This window comes from Anarrhichthys ocellatus, unplaced genomic scaffold, assembly GCF_004355925.1.
Source record: "Anarrhichthys ocellatus isolate YVR2014 unplaced genomic scaffold, GSC_Weel_1.0 scaffold66, whole genome shotgun sequence".
NCBI lineage: Eukaryota > Metazoa > Chordata > Actinopteri > Perciformes > Anarhichadidae > Anarrhichthys > Anarrhichthys ocellatus.
This window is the reverse complement of record NW_022280096.1, coordinates 2,128,874-2,153,701: the sequence shown is the minus strand read 5'-3', so window position 1 is coordinate 2,153,701 and position 24,828 is coordinate 2,128,874. Positions and strand designations below refer to the sequence as shown.

Genomic DNA, 24,828 nt, shown 5'->3' with positions numbered 1-24,828 from the left:
ATACTTCAATGCTGGCCATCACTCACCAGCACAAAACCTCACTGCTGCTTTCCATTGACCACCACTGGTAGAACACATGCCTCTGTGGCTCTGATCCCTCTCTCCAGTCTTATATCATATCACATCTCGATATCACTTGACAACTTACTTCAGGTTCCAGTTTGGCTTTTACTTGAAAGCCAAACTTTCATGCAAACTCACCAAAGATCCTGGAGAGCATAATCAGACCAAACATTTCATCATGAATTTGATTGCTCCCACAAGCTCATGAAACCCGTTCAACAGTCACTTTTGAAATAAATATATAAACCATTGTATAGATTATAGGCAAAATAAATGTAGATGAACAGTTTTACATTGTGCTTGTATTTATTCTTGGTGAGAGTCAGATCAGAACATTGACAGCAGTCCTATCTCTGTAGAGTTAATATGAAGTCATCAGGAGCAGACCCTCACTCTAACACTGGCATGAAGCCTGCAACAAAAGGAAACAGCTAGCTTAGCTTTGTGCAAATGTAACAGAATCCTCCTGCCAGCCCCTCAAACGCTTATTAGTTAACATGTTAAATCTTGTTTGTTTGCAACAAAACGACAGGTTGTGATTTTAGGTTTTGTTACATTTGGAGAGAGCCAGCTGTTTCCCCTGTTTCCAGTCTTTGTGCTGCGCTAACGGCTGCTGGCTGTAGTCCTCTCTTATGAGTGTGTCAGAACTTCCCTGATCTGACCACACAGTGAAGGAAATGACCTGATTGTGTCGGTGAGAAACTGAAACGGACAGAATTAGAAAATAAGATTTTAAAGGAGAACCCCATGGAAGTAAAGAGCATTTGAAGGGTTACTGTCTAACTGCACACACGAAGGTACTGTGTGCACCTTAGTGTGTGCAAAGGATGGGGATGGGGAAGGGGGGGTAATTACGGTGTAGAATGTCCTCCTCATCACTGGAGCTGGCCTAAGAGCACAGTTAATCATCCACTAACTGGCAGAGGGAAACAGAGTGAGAGAACGGGAGAGAAGCCATTGATTCAAAAGAGAGACACTTCGAGACACTTGCATTTGGTAAAAGCTCAAAAATAACAGAATAGGAAAAGAGGAGTCTTCCATCACTGGACCAAAGGATACAGATCTACTTACCTGAGAATGCAAGGATAACAAATCTGCATCCAAGGACACGGACCTGCTCCTGAGAAGGATTTTTAAGCAGCTTTCTCTCCTTTCCTCAATCAATCAGTGTGTGTGTTTGTGTTAGTATGTTCAATGTGGACTGTCCTGTTTTGGGATTTGATTGTATGTGTGTGTGAGAGGCGGCCACATGCCAGGTGCTGGCCCTGTCCGGGATGCCAGCTGTAGCATTGAAGCCCGCTCCGGAGGACATGGTGGCAGAGGGAGGGGGCGAAGGAGAGTGCCACGGGTCTCAGTGGGAAGCCTCCAGGCCGGGCCGGGAGCGGCTGCCCCTGCCATCTCTGAAGGTCCCCAGGGAGCTTCTGCGGAGCTTCCCCCACTCCAAACGGGTGGGATCCTATCTGGTGGGGAAAATGATCAACAAGGGATCGTTTGCCAAAGTGATGGAGGGGCTGCACATTGGAACGGGGGAAAAGGTTGGAGTAAAGAGACACGTCTCCCACACAAGATTATGATTACACGGTTATAACTTGGAACTGATTATTATGTGCACTTGTGTTTACAGAAGCCAGTGGCCTATTATTATTATTATTGTTATGTGTACAAACACAGTCAGACCCATCTCTAATGACTTATTTCACCAGCATGACTCTTACAGGAACAGAACACTCAACAGATCTAAAGAGGTCTGGAGTAGATCTGTTTCAGCTAAATATATCTGGACTTCTATAAAAACTAAAAAGCTCATTCATTTACCATGTAAACATGCTTATGATTTATGTTCCGTAATAGTATTCTCCTGCTTTAAAAACACTCATTCTTCCAAATAGGCTAAAAGACAACCATGCTATAAATATTTTAGATTTAGTCTAAAATGTTGTGGCTCTAAACTGCAGGGACTATATGGATGACCACCTAGTGTGCATAAATAGATGTAGAACTAGTCAGTGCGTCGCTGACCCCGGCTCATGTATACCTGACCTGGTTGCCACAGTAATGACCAAAACCATCTCCAGTGGTGTTTGCTCCTCTTGACCCTTGTTACCCTCTGCAGGTACAAGATCTGTGGACGTGAAGACTGCAGATGTGCAAACACAGTTGACTTTTTAATTTTGGATAAAATGACCTCCACTTATTTATCATACACTTCTTACACATAATGGAAATAAACTTCCTCTAGATTTGTCCACAATTTACCGTCCTTCACACCCAGTGTTAACTGGTTAGTTATCTAACTACTGTCATCTGAACAAGTAGAATAAGTCTCAATACATATCGACTTTAGGAGTTATATTATCTGTCCAAGCTATGTGCTTTTTTTCATCCTCATTGAGGGGAAATTAGTTGAGAAGTCAAATAGCTGCCAAACTCACGGAGAGAAATATATGTATACAAGTTGACGTCCTTATTATTTCATAGGGGTGTGAGAAAATATTGATGCACTTGAGGATCACAATGTTTTGTGATCCTGTACTAATGGTCAAAAACATTTTAGATTTTTATTTAGTCATTTAGATGCAAAGATTGACTCTAATAAACACAATATATCACAATATGTTACATTACATAGACTGGTACTGTATCATGTAGCCCGTTCTTCCTTCCAGTGCGTCAGCCCCGGCCTTCCAACTAACTACAATGTAAACACACCTGCATTCTTATCACGCTCAGAGCAACTGAGCTACTACATAGTGGAGCATGGGTCAAATAAATGGAGGACTTTTGTCCTGGAGACGCAGTTCGAGTTCTGTGCGAAACTAAAGTCAAAACTCCCGTGAGTCCTCAGTCAAGTTGACCACTCTCTTTTACTAATCCTAAAAAAGTCCCTTTGTGGCCTAAACCTAACTCACTGTGAAGACAGTAGTTTATCTTGGAAAGACACTATGCATGTAACAAGAGTATATACGTGTCCAAAACTAGGGTTACCTAGAGCGTCACAGTTTGAAGCTTAGGATCACTGACCAAGCTTCACCAAAACAAAAACAGGTGGCACCGGCCAATCATCCTAATGGATCTAGACAAAGTTAAACTATGTGTGTGAACAAATGTAAAGGGTATCCCAAGTCACCTACTGTCCTTAACCTCCCACCACAAACCTTCAAAATCGAACAACAACCGTGTCAGAGAACAAAAAGGAAGAGAGTGAACTCCTCAGGCTTCCTCCTTTCATTCTGGACCCCACTCTGCTGATTGGCCAGCTTGAAATCTGTGGAAGCCAAGCAGCAGCACGACTGGACTGCACAGGTGGAAATCAATCATCTTGTTGGCACCTGGAGAGAAAACAAGGGAGGGAGAGAGAGAGAAAGGCAGGAGGGGAGAAAGCATATGCACAGGCGCCTTGCCTGACACGTAACAGTGGTTATTTGATAAATTGGAGTGAGAATGTGTTAGCATCCTATTGCCGGGTTCTTGCCAAGACACAGCCCTATTATTTGACAGTTCAGTGAGATTCAGAAATGACTATTTTCCAGCACTGATCCCTGATGTGGAGCTTTTTTTCCTATCTTTATTCAAGAGCTTTCAATTTGAGAGCATGGCTTATTGATTTCATTCAGATTTTGTAATGCTTTCACTCAAATCCGTGTCCTAAGGTCATTAGTCCCTGCTTGTGCTTGGATTTGCTCTGCTTTTGCTCAAACTGTGTGCTTGCCTTGCAGATATATTGTTGCTCACACAGATTTCCTGTGCTCCAGCTTCAGCCTCTCTCCTCACACTCTCCTGTGTGCTCTGAAATCATCATCAGCTAAATATTCTACTATCCTAACAATTATTGTTTAACTTCCCTTGAGGGCCACAACTTCTGGGACATCTACCAGTAATAGAGGATTATGTTTATACCAATCATCTCTTAGAGATAATGTGTGATTCTGTTTACCTAATGTGGAAGCAGACTTTTGGTAAAAAGAAACAAACCCTTTTGGCCCTGTGCACGTGTCTGTGTGTTTAGGTGGCCATTAAGGTGATCGACAAGAAGAAAGCGCGGCAAGACTCATATGTTCTGAAGAACATGAAGAGAGAACCTCGAATCCATCAGATGGTCCGACATCCTCACATTGTTGTCCTGCTGGAGGTAGAAAAATAAAAAGACACATTATTGTGTGTTAATTGCATATACAGTCCAAATGATGTAATGATGGAGTCTTACAACATTAATAGAGTGTGATTAAAAGGTTATTATATATCTGCCACTGTTGAATAAGCTTGGTCCAATTCATATGCACTTGAATAACTGTGTGTCAGACTTTGGAGACAGAGAACAGCTACTACATGGCCATGGAGCTTTGTGCTGGAGGAGACCTGATGGACAGGATCTGTGAGAGGAAGAGGCTGGAGGAGAGGGAGGTGCAGCACTACACTCGTCAGATCCTCTCTGCAGTGGAACATCTGCATAAACACGGCATCGTACACAGGTGTGACACACACACACACACACACACACACACACACACACACACACACACACACACACACACGATGTGCAGTTCTTCTACATGTATTAGAGACATCTCATACTGAGTTACTTACTCTTATTCTTTGCTCAGTCTCAGGAGTTGTCCTTTTCTTTATTTGGTCTCCTTTGTGACATATCCAGTCATTATTTTATACATTGTATCCAGTCCACACTTCTTGAGACCTTATATAAGACATACCTCGAGAAAGAATTCATAAATAACTGATAGAGATATACGGCGTCCATTTTCAGTCCTGTGTCACGTTAGAAGCGATCACTGTACCAAACATGTAACAAGGAGACAAGTGCAGATCAGGGTTTGGCCTTTGGATGAGCTGCTATGTGTTGGGGCATGTAGATAATCTTTGTTTGTTATCATCCAGACGGTGGAGTAGTTGTGCTGAAATCATTAATTAGTTATCAACTGGTTGATCAAGAGACAAGAAATGGAGGGTAATTCTGAAACTAATCAATGATCCAAACCATTTGCCATTTACTAGTTCTGATATGTGACGTATGCTTGTGTTTTTCTATTAAACATCATTAATAGATCTGTTTTGTATTTTTCAGTATTAATTGGACTTATGCTGTTGAAACAATAGTAATTTAGATATGTAAAAAAAACACAACTCACCTTTCTAACAAATTTAGCACAATCTCAAACTTACTGGCCGGACATCTTTAGACATGCAACGACCAAAGTCAATGCTGCTTAGCTACAGTCAGACTATCAAGAGCATGTGATGTAGAACGTTTATCTCACCTTGAGCTACTTGGCCAAATTAGAGATTTGATCAAATTAAGTAAAATTAAGAAAAGCACGCTGAGCAAGCTTATGAGCACACACATGCACACACATGCACAAAGAGTAGTTTGCAGGGCATTAACAGTCGACAGACGAGGAAACGCTGCAAGAAAGGCCGTGCATGGCACAGTGCATTGTGGGAGTTAAGAGTGTTATTTTAGTGGCATTTTAGTATGTGTAAGTGTTAGAGACCCAATACTTACACACACACAGTTACGCTGCAACCACACACAATATGCACAGCGCTGGGCTTTGGTTTAAGACCTTGGCTCTTCTGAAGGTGGGAATGTGATTACCAGGCAATGACCTCATCATCCTGCGCCGGCGCCATGATTCACACATCATCACAACATCATGGACTTCCTCTCTAATGAAGTCCCTCAACGATGGTGCTCTCAACCCTTCAACAGCACCTCTCTCCTGTCACACACACACACACACACACACACACACACATGCTAGCACACACTGCCTTGTACTCACACTCTCCACCACAGTCCCACACAGAGATGATTAATCTGGAAATAAATGGAACATTTGCGCTTAAATGTACCTCCTACCACCCACATCCAGTAGGTTTACCACATACATTTTCTCCTTTACGACGTCTGCTCTCTCTCTTTCTTGCCCGTTTTCCCTCTTTCTTTCTCTGTCTGTCTTTGAACTTCATTTGGGTTGTGTGAGCAGTGTTTTCTGGAGTGTCTGTTGATTAGATGAAGGCAGATGAAGGCAGATGAAAGGAACATGGCTGATTCCCAGGCTATAGTTTATAGGGCATCCCTCGCTCTCCAAACTGCAGATTTTCATTTAGCTGGGTAGTTTCAGAGCAGGCGGTGTGGTTGGTGTTCAGGCTGGGGTAAGTTAAGGGGAGTCAGGCAACTTCTCCAGGTGAACACATACACAGTACTGTGAGAGAGAAGAGCAAGTAAGCTATGGAAGAGCTTCACTTCGGCCTAATTTCAATTTGGCTTGACTTGAAGATCATGATGGGTGAAGGATTTTAGGAGTCTAAAACAAACTTATCCTCCAAATGACCACTTACTGTTCGTTCATGCTTAGCTCTACCCAACCCAAATTTAGCTTGGGTTTTCTTATATTCTGTGGGTCTAGTCTGGTCCCATCTAAGGTGGTTCTCCATAAATATACAACAAAGGCTTAGTAAGGCTAATCACACTGCAGGAGTTCATGAATTGAACAACCACCATAGTGTCAGTTTAAGTGCTCAAAAACAAGAAAGGAAAAAAATCTCTTTAGAAATTCCTGTAGGAATAAGAACAGAGCTCATGAAAATACTAGAGTGCACCACACATTTCTTCATGACAGCTCTCTCTCTTCTTTTCTTCTGCAGAGACTTAAAGATTGAAAACTTTCTGCTGGACGAACATAACAACATAAAGATTGTGGGTATGTTGATGTTCTTGCCTTTTGCAATGACATCTGACTACTGATGCAGTGTTGGACCTGTCCTAGCTATCTAGTACATCTGTGCATAGGCTCCTCTGTTAAAATGATGATGTTTCAAACAGATTTTGGCCTGAGTAACACTCTGAAGGCTGAATCTTTGTTTCTGGAGCTCCTAAACACCCAGTGTGGAAGTCCTGCCTACGCGGCCCCTGAGCTGCTGGCTCACAGGAAGTATGGACCCAAAGTGGACGTCTGGTCCGTGTAAGTGATAGAAATGTGTGTCTGTTGAGGAGGCTTGCTCCTTCATTGTGTGGGAGAGTGTGCATTTGTGTTACTGTTTGAAACAAATGAGAGAATGCATTTCTGTGTGCATCTTGTAAAGGTGTTTATGTTCACATTCTGCTTGTGTGAACAGGGGTGTGAGCATGTTTGCCATGCTGACAGGAACTCTGCCCTTTACTGTCGAGCCTTTCAACATCAAGCAGCTGCACCAGAAGATGGTCAACGGAGAGATCAGCAGCATCCCCAGTGACATCAGCAAAGGTAACTCCACATTTCACCCGAGTGGCTTCTTTACTGAAGAAAAGACGCATTAACATTTTCTGTTTGCACAAATGTCTGAAGAGTGAACTTTCTTCAGCAACATATTAAAAGACCTAAAACTTGCAAGAACTTACATGAAAATAAAACAAAATACAGAAAAGAAAGGAGAGGTACGGCTGAATTGGTATGTGATAAATTAGCAATAACAGACATCAGAGACCAAGTGAAAGATCTCCACACTGTTTGGCTTTCCATTGGTAAAACTCTCCCTTAGTTACACAGTCAGCACCTGAGTACTCTGAGCCATGCACAGATATGTTATCTCCTAAATGTGTGTGGATGTTAATTGTGAGAAATGTTTGTACAGCTTTTGGAAACGAGTCTCTGCCAACACAAACCGGGACTCAGTCGTCACAGATCTGTCATGAGACAGAGAACTCATTTCTTACTTCCTCCACTTGTTCTGTACCAAGCACACTGTGGCCTATTGTCTCTGCTTTATTTTGGTCTGTCTTCCACACATAGTCACTCCATTACACTCTGTCATGGTGCCATGTCACCACAAACAAACATAGCTCCTGTTACTACGGCTCTAAAAGCTCTGAAGCTGTGACAAGATGGCATTAGTGGCTGTATCGCTGGGCTCAGACATCCACGTCTATTTTCAGACTTCATCCTGCCCCTGGATGGGATTGTTGGTTGTTTTATTCCATTAGCTCATTCATTAGTTTTCTTCTTAGTAGCCATGTTGTGGTGAGGTCATGTTTTACTATTTTTTTCTATTTCTATTTTCTATTTTTTTTTTTTTTCCATCCAGAAGTTTCGATTAAAATCAACAAATAGTGCATTTGATTGAGTAACACTGAATTGAATGGAGCAATCTTGGCTTGTATATCTGTGAAAGTGGCAACCATCCTGTTTGAATCCACATGCTTCTCCAGACCGTAGAGTTTATCAGGAATCTTCATCTGGAGTCAAACTATCAACCCTGCTTGGCTGCCACAGCACAGCTCCATGTCACAGACTGACATCCTGCTTATCTTCACGGTTTCCTCTCTGATACTATTTCAGTGAAGTCACAATGAGCCACATCAGTCTGTCAGTCTCAAGGAGTTGTGCAACATTTGCTCTTTTAGTTTTGGCCCTTTTTGTCCAGGCAAGAATATTACAAACTGTGCATGAACATATCCTAAAAGTGCCTGTTAGCCTCATTAGACACTGCTCCCAATGAGCAGGCCAGAGCCTTATATGGCTGAATATGAGGCATGGTGAAGCACTTTATACATATATAGGTCCATTTAGCATAACCTCTTCCAAGCAGTTGTTGACCATCAGTTGATTGAGCTTAGAATACTATTCCTGTGTGGCCTTGACTGAACCCATGATGAATGCCACCAAACCATGCTCAGGTTTCAGCTTTTTATGTACGTGATCATTTATGCTAGATGATTATAGCATGTAAACCTGCATTAAAACCTGCATTAAAACCTGTCACCCTCCTTTGAGATATTGTTTTGGTCTCCACAACTTTTTTTTGGTGTTTTTTCTTACAAAAAGCGACGCTAAGAGGAAGAGTGAATCAAAGCAGGCCGGAGGCTAAAACTTTCTGTCCAACTGATGGGAACTGCACAATCACATAATTGATCCAAGTTACCTGGAAAACAAGCATTCAAACCAAACCATATGCAGAAATCAGATCATTTTAAATTCTGAAAATGAAGAAAACAAATGTAACACCGATTCATCAATGCTCCTGCTTCAGGTGCGGTGTCATTTGTGTTGTCTCTGCTGGAGCCCGACCCCGTTAAGAGACCTAGTGTCAGGGCTGCAATGGAGGACAGATGGATCAACGAGGGACCTGCCAAGAAACCACTACCCACGCACTTTCATAAAAACAGGTACAGGGATTTACTGCATGACTACACTTTGACACTACGAACATACCCTGAGGCAATACAAGCTTATATTCCTTGTATGCAGATGTAACAATCTGAAATACCTTTAATGCTTTATTTAGCCGAATTGACTCATTTATGTACTATAGGTTCTATCACATGTATTTTAGCGCAAATTGAAGGCTTTTATCATGAATGATGCAAGAACTGCTCCAGGTCTGTTCTGCTCACAGTTGAAATCATCAAACGAAAATCTTTCAACTACTGGTCCTTCTATTCAACAAATCCTTAAGGACCCGAACATTCTCTGCTTCACTCTCCAAACTTTATCGTTGTAACTGTTCCCCTCCCTCGTTATTTCCCAGGCTTTGTCCAGAGGATCTCAACTCGTCTGTGCTGGCATACATGACAGAGACACTGGGCTACTCTCTCTCTGAAATCACACACACACTCACCATCAACCGACCCTCTGCCATCATGGCCTCTTATCACCTGCTGCTCAACAAGCTCAGTAGGAGCCAGAAGGGAGCCAAGGCCAGCAAGGTTCCTCACTTTTAAGCACACACAGACACGAGTGAGTCAGAATTACAACCAGTCTCATGTTTTGCGATGACATTTTAACAGCTAAAAATGATTGTTTTGGCAGAAAATAGAGAGCAACGACTGGAGTCTTCCAAGCAAGAATACATGGAGAGAAAGGCATAATGCTGAATCAAAGACTCTGCAACAGGTCAATTTGATCAATTTAATCATAAACATAAATACTGTGATCATTTAGATATGTTAAACAATGCCATGCACCCATTAAGGGATAAGGTTGTATTGTCAAGAAATCCCAAAGTAGACTAAAATCAACAAGGATTTAGTCTATCACCCGTACGATCTGCTTCCCTTACTCTGCCTGTGTCAATAAACCAACTACCCATTGATCCTATGAAGACATAAATCTAAAAGATATATGGGTCACAAATATAGTTTTATTCATAAAAATGCTCATTTATAATTCTTCAGAACTGCTGGAGAACTTTAGCAAATGTTACTAAAACAAAAGGAAATGGACTCGTACAACCCAATGCAATGGTGTGGATCACTGATGCAGAGAAATTCAGTTCGAATTAACAGAACATCCAAGTAAAATAATATCAAAAATAGCAGCAAATAGCCGATTGAAGTTAAACTGTGTGCACTGTATTAGAAAGAGGTGATATGAGATGTCCTTGTTACACTCGTCTTTGTGGAGAAAACATTCTTGGGCCTCCTGATAATTAATCAACGCTTGTTTTTAGAATGAACCGACCAATGAAAAGAGATGGAAGCAGTCCAGCAAGCCTCTGAGAGCCCAACACACAACTGAATGTCAGATCAACAGGAAGAGGACTGAGGACCTGCACAGACAGGACCACCGAGAGGACGTGGAGAACCCATCTCTACCCCAGCTTCCTCAATCTACCTCCCCCTCAATACCACCTCGTCTTCCCTCTCCCACCCCTCAGTCCACAGAGGATGGGACCACTGATGAGGAGATCGCCACCAGCTTGGACACCAGAGAGACGCTGTTTCCCGAAAGTTAGGAATTACAGCATACAGACAAACAAAAGCTGCACACATTCACAGTGCAGTGTGTGACATACTTTACTGTCTCTCTATGTTTGTGTTCCAGTGTCTGTGATCGGAGACAGAGAACTTGTCCATCTTTCTCCTCCTAAAAGCTCTGCATCTCAACTCTGTGACTCCGCCCCTTGCCAAGTCCCCTTACTCGCTGAGCCAATCAGAGACAGCAGCGCATTGAGGCCAATTCGACACACACATCTGCTCAGGACAACTCAATCAGACAGGGCAGCAGACCCTGGGTCAAAGTGCTTCCATGACAACCTCCACCAAGACGACCACTCTCATCACCTGAGCATCAACGAGCGTCTGGAGAAGCTGCAGACATTCTATTCTTCAGAGAAGAACGGCATTTCTCCCAGGATGGGAGTCCTGGAGGCCGACACACACACCACACACTCCTCAGACAGAGACCACCCGGGTGCCACGGAGACGACACAGACGTCACCCTCTGCCCCACTGCCCCGCTTGCGCAACGTGGGGCTAAAAGATGGACGAGGCAGAAAGATGACATGGGTAGGTTTGACCCGACCCGGGGCCCCAGGACTCCTGGTGAATGGTACTAAACCTCCCGCCTTCCCCTCACAGAGACAACATACTTTGGTCATTAAGAGTCTCAGGCAGGAGAAGGGCAAGAGGAGAGATCTGTCTGCATCAGGAGGAGGAGAGCGAGGCCCAGCAGTAGGAGGGCTGAATGGAAAGAGGAACTCAGTTCAGTTACGTTCATCTCTCCAGCGTCGGGTGGCAGACCTGAATCTGCCACTGCTTCCTGCAGCTCTGCAGAGGAAGACAGATAGCAAGAAGCAGCTACACAGCGTGGAGTATCGTGTCCTCCCATAGAAAGACAGTGATAGTGGCCAAGAGAAGAGAGGATACTGAGAGGGATAAGGCTGAATGGTATGAAATACTGAGTAAATATAGGGCTGCAGTTGAGAACTGTGTTGAGACATTTTGTGGAAGAGGTGTAATGGCAGCTACAAGTTATTATTATCTTCACCAATATGGCTCCTTCCCAAACAAACAGCATCCAGTATACATCCTCTATGCTGCAGTGCCAAAAACTCTAACTCTAAACTCACCAATTTTAATTTAGCCTTTGATAGCAAGACTTGCCTTCTGTGTTATTCCATTTTCATCTCCACCCATCACAATGTGAAGTGCAGAATGCACACAGATATATGCTTCTAATAGTATTCATTGTCCTTTAATACATTTGTGTACTAACAGTGAAAGTCAAAGTAAAACAGAACTTTATTAGAACTCATTAGAATTGTCGCATACATGAAATTTGACCTCTGCATTCAACCATGTATGAGCAGGGGGTCCTGTGAAGTGCCTTGCGGAGCAACTTTGGGTTCGGCGTTTTGTTGTAGGACACTGCAACCTGATTACAGTAGGAGGCAAGAAAGGTTCGAGGACAACCCACCCACGGAGCTACAGCCACCCCCAAGTCTCAATGCTACCTTATCGTGTTATGTGTCTTCGTGGCAAGTTTTTTTTGCAAAATTATTGCTCGGTTGAGTATTTTTTAAGGGCAAAAATAGAGTTATGTTTGACATGTCATGTTTACTTTAGTTGTCTCAACCCAACATGCTCAGCTGTGATATCTCCACTTTAGCCAAATATGGATTCTTTCTGCCTCCAGAAAAAGGACTAAATGGCAGCTAACGTTGGAGGCATTCCTGAGCTTTAAGATTCCAGTAAAGTAACGTCTCTGTGGCCGTGTTTTACTACATTATAAGGTTTAGTTTACACATCAACACGTCACAAAATTAGGTGAAATGTGCGTTTATTTTATTTCATTTCATTATTTAATTTACAATGTGTAGTGTGTTTTGTGGTATGGACAAGCACCAAAATATATACGGTGAGCTCTGGTAACATATACTTGGAAACATTTTTGACACATTTTAATAACATTTAAACATTGTTTTTACATTGATAAAGCAACCAACAACACAGATTTGAAACCCTATTTAAATTTTCACCACACAATCAATTTTCACTACTGTGAGGATGTCAGTTGCGCTTGCTCAATGTCATACTGTCATATGTCATACTACTGCAAAACTAATTCATACCACAAAATTCTAACTTAAAAAATCTGTACCCCAAATCTCTGACAAGCATCTTCTCCCTCATACGCCCCTGTCTCTTCTTTGCTCATGTCACTGTCTCTGGATCATTAATATACCAAGCTGTGGAGGAATCTGGTTGCTGCTTCGTGGCTGCTAAATAATCGAAGGGCTGTTACCTGATACTCAAACCTGTTTGTGTGTGTGTGTGTGTTGGGGTATGGTTCATGTTGCATGAGCCTAATGAGGACAGATTGAACCCACTGAGGTGGATACATCCCCAACTCCAATTACCTCTCAGGCGACTTAACAATAGGAACCAGTAAGCTCTGATATTGTATCAGACAAACAAACACAATCACACTGCACAATAGCAATACACTAAACAAGAATGGCTGGTTAATGGTCAACTGGCCAAGTCAAGTAAGCCTAAAATATACAGGGGAGTAATCCAGAACCCAGTTAAGGTCATTTTGATGGCGGGGACCCACCAAAGATAAATGAACACGCTTGTATGAATGCTGGAGATGTTTGGTTATAAACATAATCCTGAGCTCAGTCAGACTGAATCTGAAAGGTACATGAGCGTAAGAATTGGACAAACAAGGTATGGAACATCGATTAATAATGCATGTTGCACATGTGGACGTTTCCATGGCTACGGGAACATTGCATTTACATGCATGCTTTATTGAACATTGTTCTGTCATAAGAGCAGGCGCCTGTAAGGTAACATTAAACAGCAACTCAAAACATGTTTCCATGTGATCACAGCTGGTTACCAATGACACATTCACTCTTGAGCTCTTTCAATCAGAGTTGACCTCCGACAGGCTCCACATAACCAGAACCAAGAGCCAACCCATAATCTACCAGTCTGTACTTCTGAATTGAAAGTCTGAATTGTTATCTCATTCTTAACTGTGCATCGGTCTTGCAATATACAGTGGTACTTGGAACCATGGAACCTTGGAACCATGGAACCATGGAACCTTGGCTTGGGTCTTTGACTCCAGTCAGACTTAAGTTACAAAAAAGGAAGTCTTCAGACTTGGACTTCCAGAGACCTGGAAGACTTAATTTGCCTCTTACAACAAATTGATATGTGTTGAGCCTTGACGTGTACTTGACTAAACAACTTTGAGTGCATGACATGAACACACTGTGGCTTAGGCTGGTTTCAGGAGGTTGTCATGGCTTTAGTTACTTCTGCAGTGGTCCGGTGTCATTTTAAGCAGTTTTCTTGTTGAGCACACCTCTCTCTGTACTTTCTCCTCTCTCGTCCTGAGATGCATTCTCACCTTTGATCCTTGGCTATACCAGGGGTCGGCAACCTTTACTGTCCAAAGAGCCGTTTTGCCCTATTTTCCACCAAATAAAATGTGTCTGGATTTGATATCACAGCTTATAAAGTTGTATATATAGTTATATTATATATACAAAAACTATAGTTGTTGTATTTATGAAATTATAGAACAAGAATAAAGACAGTTCTTGACATTTTATCGTTATTATCAGTGACAGTATCACCTCAAACTCCAAGATAAGAGCTGTTCCCTCTGAAAGATTGTCCACTGTGCAAAAAATAAAATAAAAGTAACCGTTGTTTATTTCCATGTTATTTTTGTCAAAGCCTGAGAGCACGTCCACACTACACATGTTCTGCTACGTTCACACCGAACGTCCACACTACACATGTTTTGCTACGTTCACACTGAGCGTCCACACTACGCCGGAGTTTCAGAGCACCGGAAACGGAGGAGTTTGAAAACGCTCCTGAGGACGGATAAGTTTGAAAACTCCGGGGTTGCTTTGTCGTGTGGACGACGTAAACACATACATTTGGAAACGATCACGTGTTCACTACTTGATTGGTTCTTAGCAGTCATGACGTGTCCTTCCCTGATTCGTCACACCCCTATCACGTGACCCTTACCCGGAAATTCACAAACAACAACAACATTGATTACCGATCGACTACCAGGTTAATTCAACATGGACAACTGATTACAGGTGTTGCTGACCTTGTTGTCTTTACGAGCAGCTGTTCTGTTAAAGTCTGCATCATTACGGAGGAAGCAGCTGTTAATGGAGCGATTAGTGAGCAGCGTGACCAGCGGCGTTATCAGACCTACGGAGTGGACGTCTGAAGTCACGGTTAGCGGCTTTGAGGAGGACGGACACAAAACGGAGGACTTTCCTGTCCTTATTAATTATATTGTTCTGCACAACTATTGTGAAGTCCGCAGATAAAATGTAAAGGAACAAAACATGAATTGCTCTCCAGTAGGACAGAGACTTCAGACACCAGCAGAGCTACGAGTGAGAACAGACAATAACGAAACGGAGGAAACGAGTGAGAGACGTGTGTTGACCACATTTATGGACCATAATCTAGTAAACCTTTATATGTAAGTGTTAATATTAAAGTAAATGTGATGTGAGAGAGAGAGAGATAGAGCAAGACCTGCAGCGCTGTAACTAAGTCTGAAAAATAAAACTTCTAAAACTTTCCACTAACTGTGTCTGTTTGAGTTCATAGAGGAAGATTTTAGAGAAGATCTTAAGTATCAAACACGACCTTTCATTATTAAAGACTTCTTTATTACTCTGTCGTATTTTTTTAAATAAGCCACCAATCTACTTCCTGTTTACACCGCCACCCACCCGCATGCCCAGTGTACGTGAAGAGTCACGTGATATTCGTTTTCAGGCGTTTTAGTCTGGACCAGATCATCTCGAAAACGATGCTGAAACACCGTGTGGACGGAGATCGTTAAACGAAAACGTATTAGTGTGGATGTAGACTCAGGGAGCCGCAACAGAGGGGCTGAAGGGCCGCATGCGGCTCCGGAGCTGCGGGTTGCTGACCCCTGGGGCCTTTACCAAAGGAGATTTCCTGCAAAAAGCCTTGAAGGCAAACCTCTCCCATGTGGCTTCCACAAAAACTCGGTTCACTTTCTCCCGCTCTCATTTGGTAATGTGAAAGAATGTATGTTAAGTTGTATTAAAGTTTCAGCTACTGTCATGCTCCATTAGGTAAGACGCTATAAAGACAGCCAGCTGTGGCCCCCAGGAGTTAGTCATGCTTCTGTTTGCTGGCATTGTGAAAGGCACAAACATGCCTGGACATGTCTACTGCATCCTCTGATGTTTGTCATTTCGGGGATGAGCTAGTTACTGATTAGAGAATCAGGTCGCTCTGACTACAACAATAACACTATGTACTACACACAGTAGTCTGCAGCCATGCTAGCTGTGCTTTAAGTTGTGTGCTGACATTATCATGATGCTGATCATTAAGATGGTGAAGCAATGTTTACCATCTTATTTTAGCATGTCAGAATGTTAACATTAGCTAGTTATTTTGGCAGTATTCAGTCATACAGTGCAGTCACAGGCCCGTTATTTAAAAAAGAAACACAATTGAATAATTGTATATCAAAATGCAATACACATGCTTTGTTTTTCCTCTGCCTCTACAGCCTGACAGTTAACAAAAGCTGTCAGAGAGATGTAGAATATTTACCTCTGAGATATAGTGAACCCTGTTTGTCTTTCCTATGATACAGCGTGGTGGGGGATGCATTCAGAGCAACACTATCTTATCCAACTCTAAACATGTCCTCTCACTTTGCACATACACACACATGGACTGATACTGAATGTGGAGGAGGCATCGGTTAACAGCTACTGGGTTCACCTCAAAGTTTCAGCTGACTGTTGTAATACACTGCCACCTCTGCTGTCTGATGGAGATGTTTAATTCAGTGTTTGTGATGGAAATGTTTCGTGATGGTGAGTCAACTTATGCTTGACAACTGACTCTTTGTTTTAGAGCAATGAGCAGGGACCGAATGGCCACACAGAGAGCCATGGCTTCTCTCATTGCAAACATAAGAGGCACAGCACGCTCACAAAGTAGCTGTGGTGTCTGATCTGATTTAGAGGACAGTCTGAAATAAAAGCCTTCGCAGCCCTTCTGATGTTAAACTGCTTGATGTGATGTGACATGTGCGCTGTGTATTCCTGTGTGTGAGTGGGGAGCTGGAAGTTTTCTCAAGTCCTCGGATGACTCTTTTTGGAAGAGATTGACTCTAAGATCTAGTTTCCTGCTGTGGTCCTCCAGGAGCAACTGTCATATACTTGAAGAAAAACAAATTCTAAATGAACCGTGGTGTCTGTCTTTCCCCCTTTTCTCTTTGAGTTCCCTCGCTTTCCTTCCACCATCCTTTCTTTTTTTTGTTTCTTCCCTGTTCTTCCAATATATACCAGTGATCTTAAATCATCAGGGGAATCTAATGGCTGACGCTGCAGAATAAAGACTGGTTTGTGTGCATGAGAGTGTGTGTTTACGTGTGAGAGTGAGTGTATAAAGCATTATCTAGTGTAATGGCTTGGTTCAGTGGAAGGTTAAGAAGAAGCACGATTAGGATCACAGTCAGATCAACACATCCCTCCCTCTCTTAGATCACTGGCAAAATGCTGGAGTTTGCAAAATCTGCCTTTGGTTCTAACATTTTAACAATTTGAACATAGGATAATATAGTTCAAATGTGATCAGGGGAATTAAAATAATATATTTTAGTACTATTGCTCAGTCAGAATAGCCCTTTAAGCCACAGCTCTGCAGGTATTTGGCGACATATTCAGAAAGGGAAAAAGCAATTACATTGAGGTAATATCCATGTCTTTATGCTGCAACACCATCTGCAACACCATCTGATACCTTCATTCACCTCAACCTCAGAGAGGACCGGGCCTTTCTTTGGAGCAAGCATACATTCATTTATCATAGCACCGGGTTTCACCGTGGACGCAGAGGTGTCCCTATTTTCAGAGGAGCGCTGCCTGCGTCCTTTGGGTGCCCATGGAAACCATTCGTCCTGTTCACTCACACAGGACACGCTGCACAGAGCTCAGGCTCTTCAGCAAGAGTTACCCTGCTGAACTACTGGAGGTTCCATTCCCATTTTATCCCCCGAATGATGACATTTCTAAATCTCTCAATCCACTATATTAATAAACAGCCTAACGTCACCGCTGTTTGTGACTGTGGTTATTAATTCATCAGTTGTGTCTAAACATAGACACAGAGGCACACAAGGAAACTGAGCTTAAATTAAGCAACAATAAGATGTTTAATAACGTTACTTTGCTTTTTAACTTAAATTAACTTGAGTTAGCTGAGTTACAAATTGCAGTGGTGTAACATTATGAATAACTAGCATTTCCCAACAACTGGACATTGCTTACTTATTGTGGTTTAGCTGCACTTAAAAGTCTGAATTGGATACGTTATCTTCTTGTTCAAGTCAAGTTTGTTTCATTTGGAGAGTTAAACATGCGATCCATAATAAAGGATGCACAATATAATTGCTGCACACATTTAACAGTCAGGTCCAGACCAGTACAATGTAAAGTGTGTGCAACATCTACTCATAAGCATTTCATGTGAAACTGGTTTGGGGCTTGGATAAACTAAGCTGGGAAGTAGCCTTCCAGAACTTATATTGCCTTGCATGCAAAAACAATACAATTGTTTTCAACCAAATGCATCAAAATGTTAGTGTACAAACTATTATAAACATAATGATATCAATAGGTTTCTGTTGTAAAGCCAGTATGCTTCACTTATCCGGGGGCCTCAATAGAGTTGGTAAGAAATAAATGTACTAATATAGTCCATGTTTCATGTCTGGAAGTTTTGCCGAAATATATTCAGTCAGATTAGACAACCTCTCTGCAAAGTTGCATTAATAAAACATGTCATTTAGTGTAAGATTTTGTGCACCAGGACTTTTTGCCTAAAATTGACAGACGTTTTTTAAAATGTTGAGAGTTTCATTTGACTGAAATAACACTAAAATGTCTAGTGTTTATATCAACGAACATTAGACTGATATAACAGATATGTCCAGAGTTTAACTCAAACATAACTGGACTAAATGACCAGAGTTCAAAATGACTAAAACTTTATACCTGGGCCTTCAGTGCTGTCCAACTACAGCTGAACCGCCTCCTAATAACCTCATTATGACGCCACAGCTACGAGTTATTATCACATTGCAACATTTGACAAGTGAAATAAAATGTTACATGAAGCTCAACACCTACAAATATACTAACTGCAGATTGCAGATACATGAATACGCGCAAAACTACAAAGGATGCAAGTATATCACTATGAGGCAGCATGACGGGATGCTTCGTCATTAACGGACAATGCATGTAGTCAAAATCAATGTAATTAACACAATGACAAGAACAAACTCACAAGAACCAGTCACATGCCACTGTCGACTGTGAAGTAGCAAGAGGGCCTGATGGAATTAGTTATGCTGTTCTATGGTATGCCGTATTTACAGACAGCCCATGTTGGCTGGCATGAACCTCAATTAGTTCATACCTGCCACGCTGCCAGACATCACACACATACGGTAATCATTATGCATATCAAGTTGGTGCAGTACAGTATTTGTCTTTGTGACAAAAACAGCTAAAGTGCAGCCGATGACGTGTTAATGTACCTTTTTCAAGACTACAACTCCTTCTTGACTTTGGCTATTAGAGATGATCTCAAACATGTTGCCCTCATCTACTGGAACAATGGCATACTCCACGTCTGCATTGCTGCCAGCATCCAGATCGAATGCTCGAATCTGACCTACTGCTGAGCCGACTGACGCCGACTCTGGAACCCGCAGATGGAAAATACCTGAGAGAATGACAGAGGAGACGGGACGAGAGCAAAAAGCTATTAAGTGCAAATTTAAAACTGAAAAAGACAGATTTTATTCATTCATCTTAAAAGGTAGGTAAAAAAAACATTTCATATATTTTTGTTGAATTCATTACATCCTGACAGCAATGAATGAATCAAATGGTCTGACGAAATAAAAATAAAAAATCTGTTATCTTTGTTTGTGGCAGGACTGTAATAAAACCGTCCAAACATTTAATCCATAGTCTTCCACAAGCTGCTAGCTTGACAGCCGTGAATACTATCAGTAACCATGTTTGTTGTTCACATTCATAATGATCATTTTGGGGGAGTGGCTTTGGAAGGAGGCCTGAAGGGCTGTCAGTCTTGCCGACTTGGCACCTTTCTCTCTTGATTTAGCAACATTTGAGAGCTAGTGCTGCTCGCTGCTGGGAAAGAATTGGCAACACTGGGCTGGGTTCTTCAGTTAGAAGCAATCAACCAATCACATATCATTGTTGGGACTTTCTTACTCTTAGCGAAACGCGGTGGGTTGACGTCGCTGAGGGTGATGCTGATGGTGGTGGTGGAGGCCAGCCCCCCCAGCTGACCTCCCATGTCCTTGGCCTGGAGAAGAACCTGGTACTCCCCTTTCACCTCGCGGTCCATGTTGGCTAGAGCTGTCCTGATGACTCCTAGAGGAGGAGGAGGGGTTGAAAAGGGTACTCGTGAAGATGATAACGATGACTTAGCTTTCCATATAGGGTTCCTGATGGTCAGCTGGAGCCTTGCCTGGCAGCCTTTGCCGTCAGTGTATAAATGTGTGTGAATGGTTGAGTGATGAAACAGTGTTATGAGTGGTCAGAGGACTAGAAATGTGCTGTATAAATAGTTGAACAAAGACCTGCATTGATTCAGGCAAGGACAGCCAAAGATACAGCACAGCAGGAGAGAGAGAGAGAGCTGAACGATGTCCTACGGGTTCTTAAGACCAGGTGAAAACAAGGTGAAGGACTCGCTGTCAACGAGAGCGAAGATTCCCTGGTTTGATGAAATGGTTAGAGAGGTGTGCTGCTGTGCTCTACGCAGCTATCCAGACAAGAAAGCATGTAAGACATTGAAGCCTTTTGGCTTCATCTGCAGTTTATTTGAGTTTGTTTGAGGACAACTCTACAAGTCAATATTCAAATATAATAGGATATAGCATACAAACCATTTCAGCACAAATCTCATTCTTGACATTGGAAACAAACAAACTAAATAATCAAACATTAATCTATCAAATGGTCAAGTAGTCGACTACTAAAGCCACTGGTCAGTGCTGTGGATGGTAGTTGATGTTTTAAACTTAAAACAATACCTGTAAATATCTGCACATGGTTTTCACTCATTCTGGTGTTGTACATAAAGACGCTCTATGCCAAAGTTAGAACAGATTTTATTCATTTCGCACAAGAGATTTTCTCTATATTAGGTTTTGTCTGTGCTCTTCTCAGTGGTTAGAAGTAGGAAAGACTCAGTTGGGAAAAGGAGATGTCATTTGATTTTACTAACATCTGAATCCCATCTGATGACAGTTTGTTTGTTTGCTTGTTTGTTGTCAACCAGGCCACTGTCAATCAAATCTGATCAAACCAAAACCACTGTCAAATGCGTAATGAATAATTCATAAAGATGTTTTTGTTTTTAATTGTTTCACATTCAGCAGTGGCGGGTGTAGGAAATTTGGGTTTAGAACTGTGTTTTAAGAAATTATAATAGAAGTGTTTAATGATTCATAATTAAGAATCATAATTAGAAGTGTTTTGGAATACATAATTAGAAGATTCATAATTGTAGAAGTGTTTTAGAATTTGTAGTTAGAAGTAATTCGTAGTTAGAAGTGTTTTAGAATTTGTAGCACCTTTATATCTATGTTTGTGAAACTTGTGAAGTTTTTGCCAAAAGTTGCAAATCCTTATCTTTATATAGAATGTTTATCATAGAAGTGTTAAGCCATAAAAGACAGTCATTGAATGTTTTAAACTGTAAAGAATAGTATGTTGGGAGTAAGGGACAGATAGATTTCTAGACAGGCAATTACAGGTCATACCCGTACGAGGGTCCTGCGAGGAGGAGGAGCCAGCTGGATTTAGCCAATAGGAACTACAGACATTATGGGATGTTTTTTGAACTATGTAAGGCGGGAGAGAAAGAACTTCCGGCCTCTTGCTCCTGTTCCACTGTGTGGGTGGTAACGTTTTTCGGGGTGAGCAGGTCATATTCTGTGTAACTGTAAATAATGTACTTCACTATGCAATTGTTTTAGCATCAGAGGTATTAAATGCTTTGTTTATAATTGAAACCGGCTGTCTTTGTGTAAGAGGCTGGATCACATGCGGTTTCCCCAGTCTAGAGGTTCCTTGAACCTAACACGGGCCGTGCATTTTATACCAGGGCCTTCACTGCTGTCCTCATTATGACGCCACAGCTACGGTTATTATTTGTTTCGTGTAAAAATGAAGCTCAACACCTATAGATGCACTAACTGCAGAGTGCAGATACATGAATACGCCGAGAGTGTCTCCTCTCTTCTCTGACTGCAGCTGGGACTGCTGCGCGAGGCTGCTGTGAGAGTGGCCACCTGTGAGTGCTTTGGGGCGGCTCACGGCAGCTCCCGCTGCTCGTTCACCACAGTGCAGAACGGTACGTGCTTTCACATCAGAGTCAAAACACCAGAAAAGTCTCCAACAACACCAGAAAAAGTTTAGATTTGTCGCTAGTAGCTTTAGACAAATAAAGTCTCCATGAGGGTTTGAAAAGGCGCCAGATTTAGTGAGAAAGTCGCCAAGTTGGCAGCACTGGCACTGGCTAAATGTGTCCCCAGCGCAACAAAGTTCTTAATTAAATTCACAGCGTTTGCTGTTTCAAGTTGTGAAAGCAGACACATAGCGCTAATTTACAAAACACATATGAAGCATAAATACGTAGTTCCTATCACATAAAAAACCAAACAAAGATCCATCTTCATAAAAACAAGTATAATATATATATAACAAGCATATTAAAGCTACTGCAGATGTGAAAACAAACGCAGTTCACTTACCAGAGCTGCTGTTCACATAATGAAACATAAAAAAGGGCACGGAGCAGTTATTCGTTGAAACACTGGGATGAAAAGCTACCCAGCGCGCTGCAGACTTTTTTCTGCCAGGGCTATGTGGTACATATCACTTCAAATGTTGAGGTTGATATAATTACTAAATCAGTTTTAGTGTTGTTTACTATTATGAGGGTTGACTTAAATACATCATTAACCTAATGCTAATTCATAACTTGTCTGGGAATGATCAGGGCTCGTGTAATGACAAAGACAAAAACATGTTCAATCCACATTGTCGGCGTGTATCTCAAAAAAGTCTTCAGTGACGTTAAGGAGGCGACACCATTTTCTCCCTTCATCTTTTTTGTCATATCGTTACACGTGGTAAATTGGGGCTTAATTGACAAATTGGCATTCTACAATTAATATTAATACAATTAAATAATGTGATTCTTCGTCACTTTCAACTGCTGATCTTTGAAATGTGGCTTCTTCTTTAAGAAGCAAGGTTATCCTGGTCAACTGTTGGTCTTCAACTGTGACAGACAAAGAAGGGTACATTTTTGTATTTGTTGTTGGGACTGAAGTTATCATCAGTTAATGTGGCCTCCTTTTTGCTGAATGAGTGGTGCCTTTCAGAATACTGCGACAACAGAACTCCCCGGTCTCATCAGGGTTTCCGGTGAGTTTCGGGGAAGGTGCTTCTTCGAGAGCAGCTCTGCGAATAACATGTAATGCTGAACCTGAGCGTTCCTCTTCAGTATTCACAATCACTTTTCTACACCGCTTCACTGTGGTTTGCCAGATGTTGAATTGACAAATAGGAGCACTGAGGTTAAAGAGCTTTAGTGGATTGAAAGTGGAAAAGTGAAAAATCACAGTCGCTGATTGCTTCCAACATTCTTCTACCGTTTTCACCAGTCACAGCCTCGTTGTTTTAAGCCGTAATCTTTGATGCAGTCTGTACTTATGAAGAGGCAGGAGGGCGACCCATGCTGCTCCTCGGGGTGAAAATCAAACATGACACACTGTTCAGAGTCTTTACTGTTCAGCTGAGATGCCTGATAAAGGACTGAAAAACTTTAGTGCTTGTTTGAGCATTCAGCAGCAGGACTGAGGAGAAACTCACTCACTGTGTTGTGACTGAGCTGAGGGTTCACACAGCAGTCACAGAGCAGTGTGGATAAGTCTTGGATTGTTATGGCTGCAGTAATGGAATCGTGACGATGAAAGTTTTCTAACCTGTCCACAGAGAAATATGGCTGGCCGTGAAGGATGCTGTAGACCACACGTGTCAAACTCAAGGCCTGCGGGCCGAATGCGGCCCGCCACGTCGTTTTATGTGGCCCGCGAATCCACCAGCAAAAAAAAAAAGAAAAAAAGTTTTTGTTTTTTTTTAATTTTGGAAAAAAAATTAAAAGTTACACTTGAAAATAAAAATATCCCCATGGTCGAAATTATGAGATAGAAAGTTGAAATTATGAGATAGCATGTTGTGAAGTATTATCACCGTGGCTGGACATTGATTACTTGTCCTCCTAACAGTCACTTGGTAACAATATGGTTAATTAGTTATTACCTTTTTTTTAAAAACAGGTGGACAGCCCGTAAAGCGGTTTTCCAACAAGTAATTGAGTTGAAAAAGATCGACAAATAATCCCAAAATGTCCACGAAGAGAAAAATTGATGCAGAGGGAAGAAGATGTAATTTAAGATGGGAAAGCGAATACATGTCTGTGCTTCAGGGAGAAAAACTGGTCTGTCTTCTGTGTTATGATGCGTGTCGGTGATGAAGGATACTATTCACGTCGGCATTTTGACACCAAACACGGAGCTAAATTTAGCCTCCAAGAAAAACATCAAATTGTCCAAGAATTAAAAGGCAGACTGCAATCACAGCAGAATATATTTACAAAAGCTACAGCCCAGTGTATGCTAAAGGTATGTGAGCAGGTGAGCTCCGACCAGATACAGACTTTTACAAATGTCAGTTTGTGAAGAAACACCATCGCAGACCGAGTTCAGGAACTAGCAGCAATCTAACAACACAGCTAGCTAAGAGACGAGCAGGTACTCGTCTTCTTCATTAGCTGTTGATGAAAGCACAGACAACAGGGACACAGCGCATCTATCCATGTTT

At 41.9% G+C, this 24,828-nt stretch overlaps 2 protein-coding genes across 2 annotated transcripts; one reads left to right on the top strand and one right to left on the bottom strand.

The window, feature by feature from the left end:
* Positions 1–1,337: 1,337 nt before the first annotated feature.
* Positions 1,338–11,783, top strand: LOC116397405 (hormonally up-regulated neu tumor-associated kinase homolog). Its single transcript, XM_031872788.1, has 11 exons — positions 1,338–1,598; positions 4,070–4,192; positions 4,363–4,532; positions 6,727–6,782; positions 6,905–7,043; positions 7,198–7,325; positions 9,088–9,223; positions 9,586–9,763; positions 9,867–9,950; positions 10,507–10,786; positions 10,881–11,783. Exons 1-11 carry the CDS (start codon positions 1,338–1,340, stop codon positions 11,666–11,668), a joined length of 2,343 nt encoding a protein of 780 aa, XP_031728648.1. The 3' UTR covers positions 11,669–11,783.
* Positions 11,784–18,995: 7,212 nt separating this feature from the next.
* On the bottom strand, positions 18,996–21,378 carry LOC116397447 (cadherin-12-like). The gene is made up of 2 exons (XM_031872868.1): positions 20,140–21,378; positions 18,996–19,621 (listed from the first exon to the last, which is right to left on the bottom strand). Exons 1-2 carry the CDS (start codon positions 20,273–20,275, stop codon positions 19,425–19,427), a joined length of 333 nt encoding a protein of 110 aa, XP_031728728.1. The 5' UTR covers positions 20,276–21,378; the 3' UTR covers positions 18,996–19,424.
* Between the last annotated feature and the right edge of the window lie 3,450 nt (positions 21,379–24,828).

Excerpts from the sequence above, each read along its gene's own strand:
- LOC116397405 (XM_031872788.1), top strand. The coding sequence starts at position 1,338 with ATGCCAGCTGTAGCATTGAAGCCCGCTCCGGAGGACATGGTGGCAGAG. Across the intron at positions 7,044-7,197 it reads AAAGTGGACGTCTGGTCCGT|GGGTGTGAGCATGTTTGCCA; the intron begins GTAAGTGATAGA and ends TTGTGTGAACAG. Across the intron at positions 10,787-10,880 it reads AGAGACGCTGTTTCCCGAAA|TGTCTGTGATCGGAGACAGA; the intron begins GTTAGGAATTAC and ends TTTGTGTTCCAG.
- LOC116397447 (XM_031872868.1), bottom strand. The coding sequence starts at position 20,275 with ATGGACCGCGAGGTGAAAGGGGAGTACCAGGTTCTTCTCCAGGCCAAG. Across the intron at positions 19,622-20,139 it reads CCCACCGCGTTTCGCTAAGA|GTATTTTCCATCTGCGGGTT; the intron begins GTAAGAAAGTCC and ends TCATTCTCTCAG.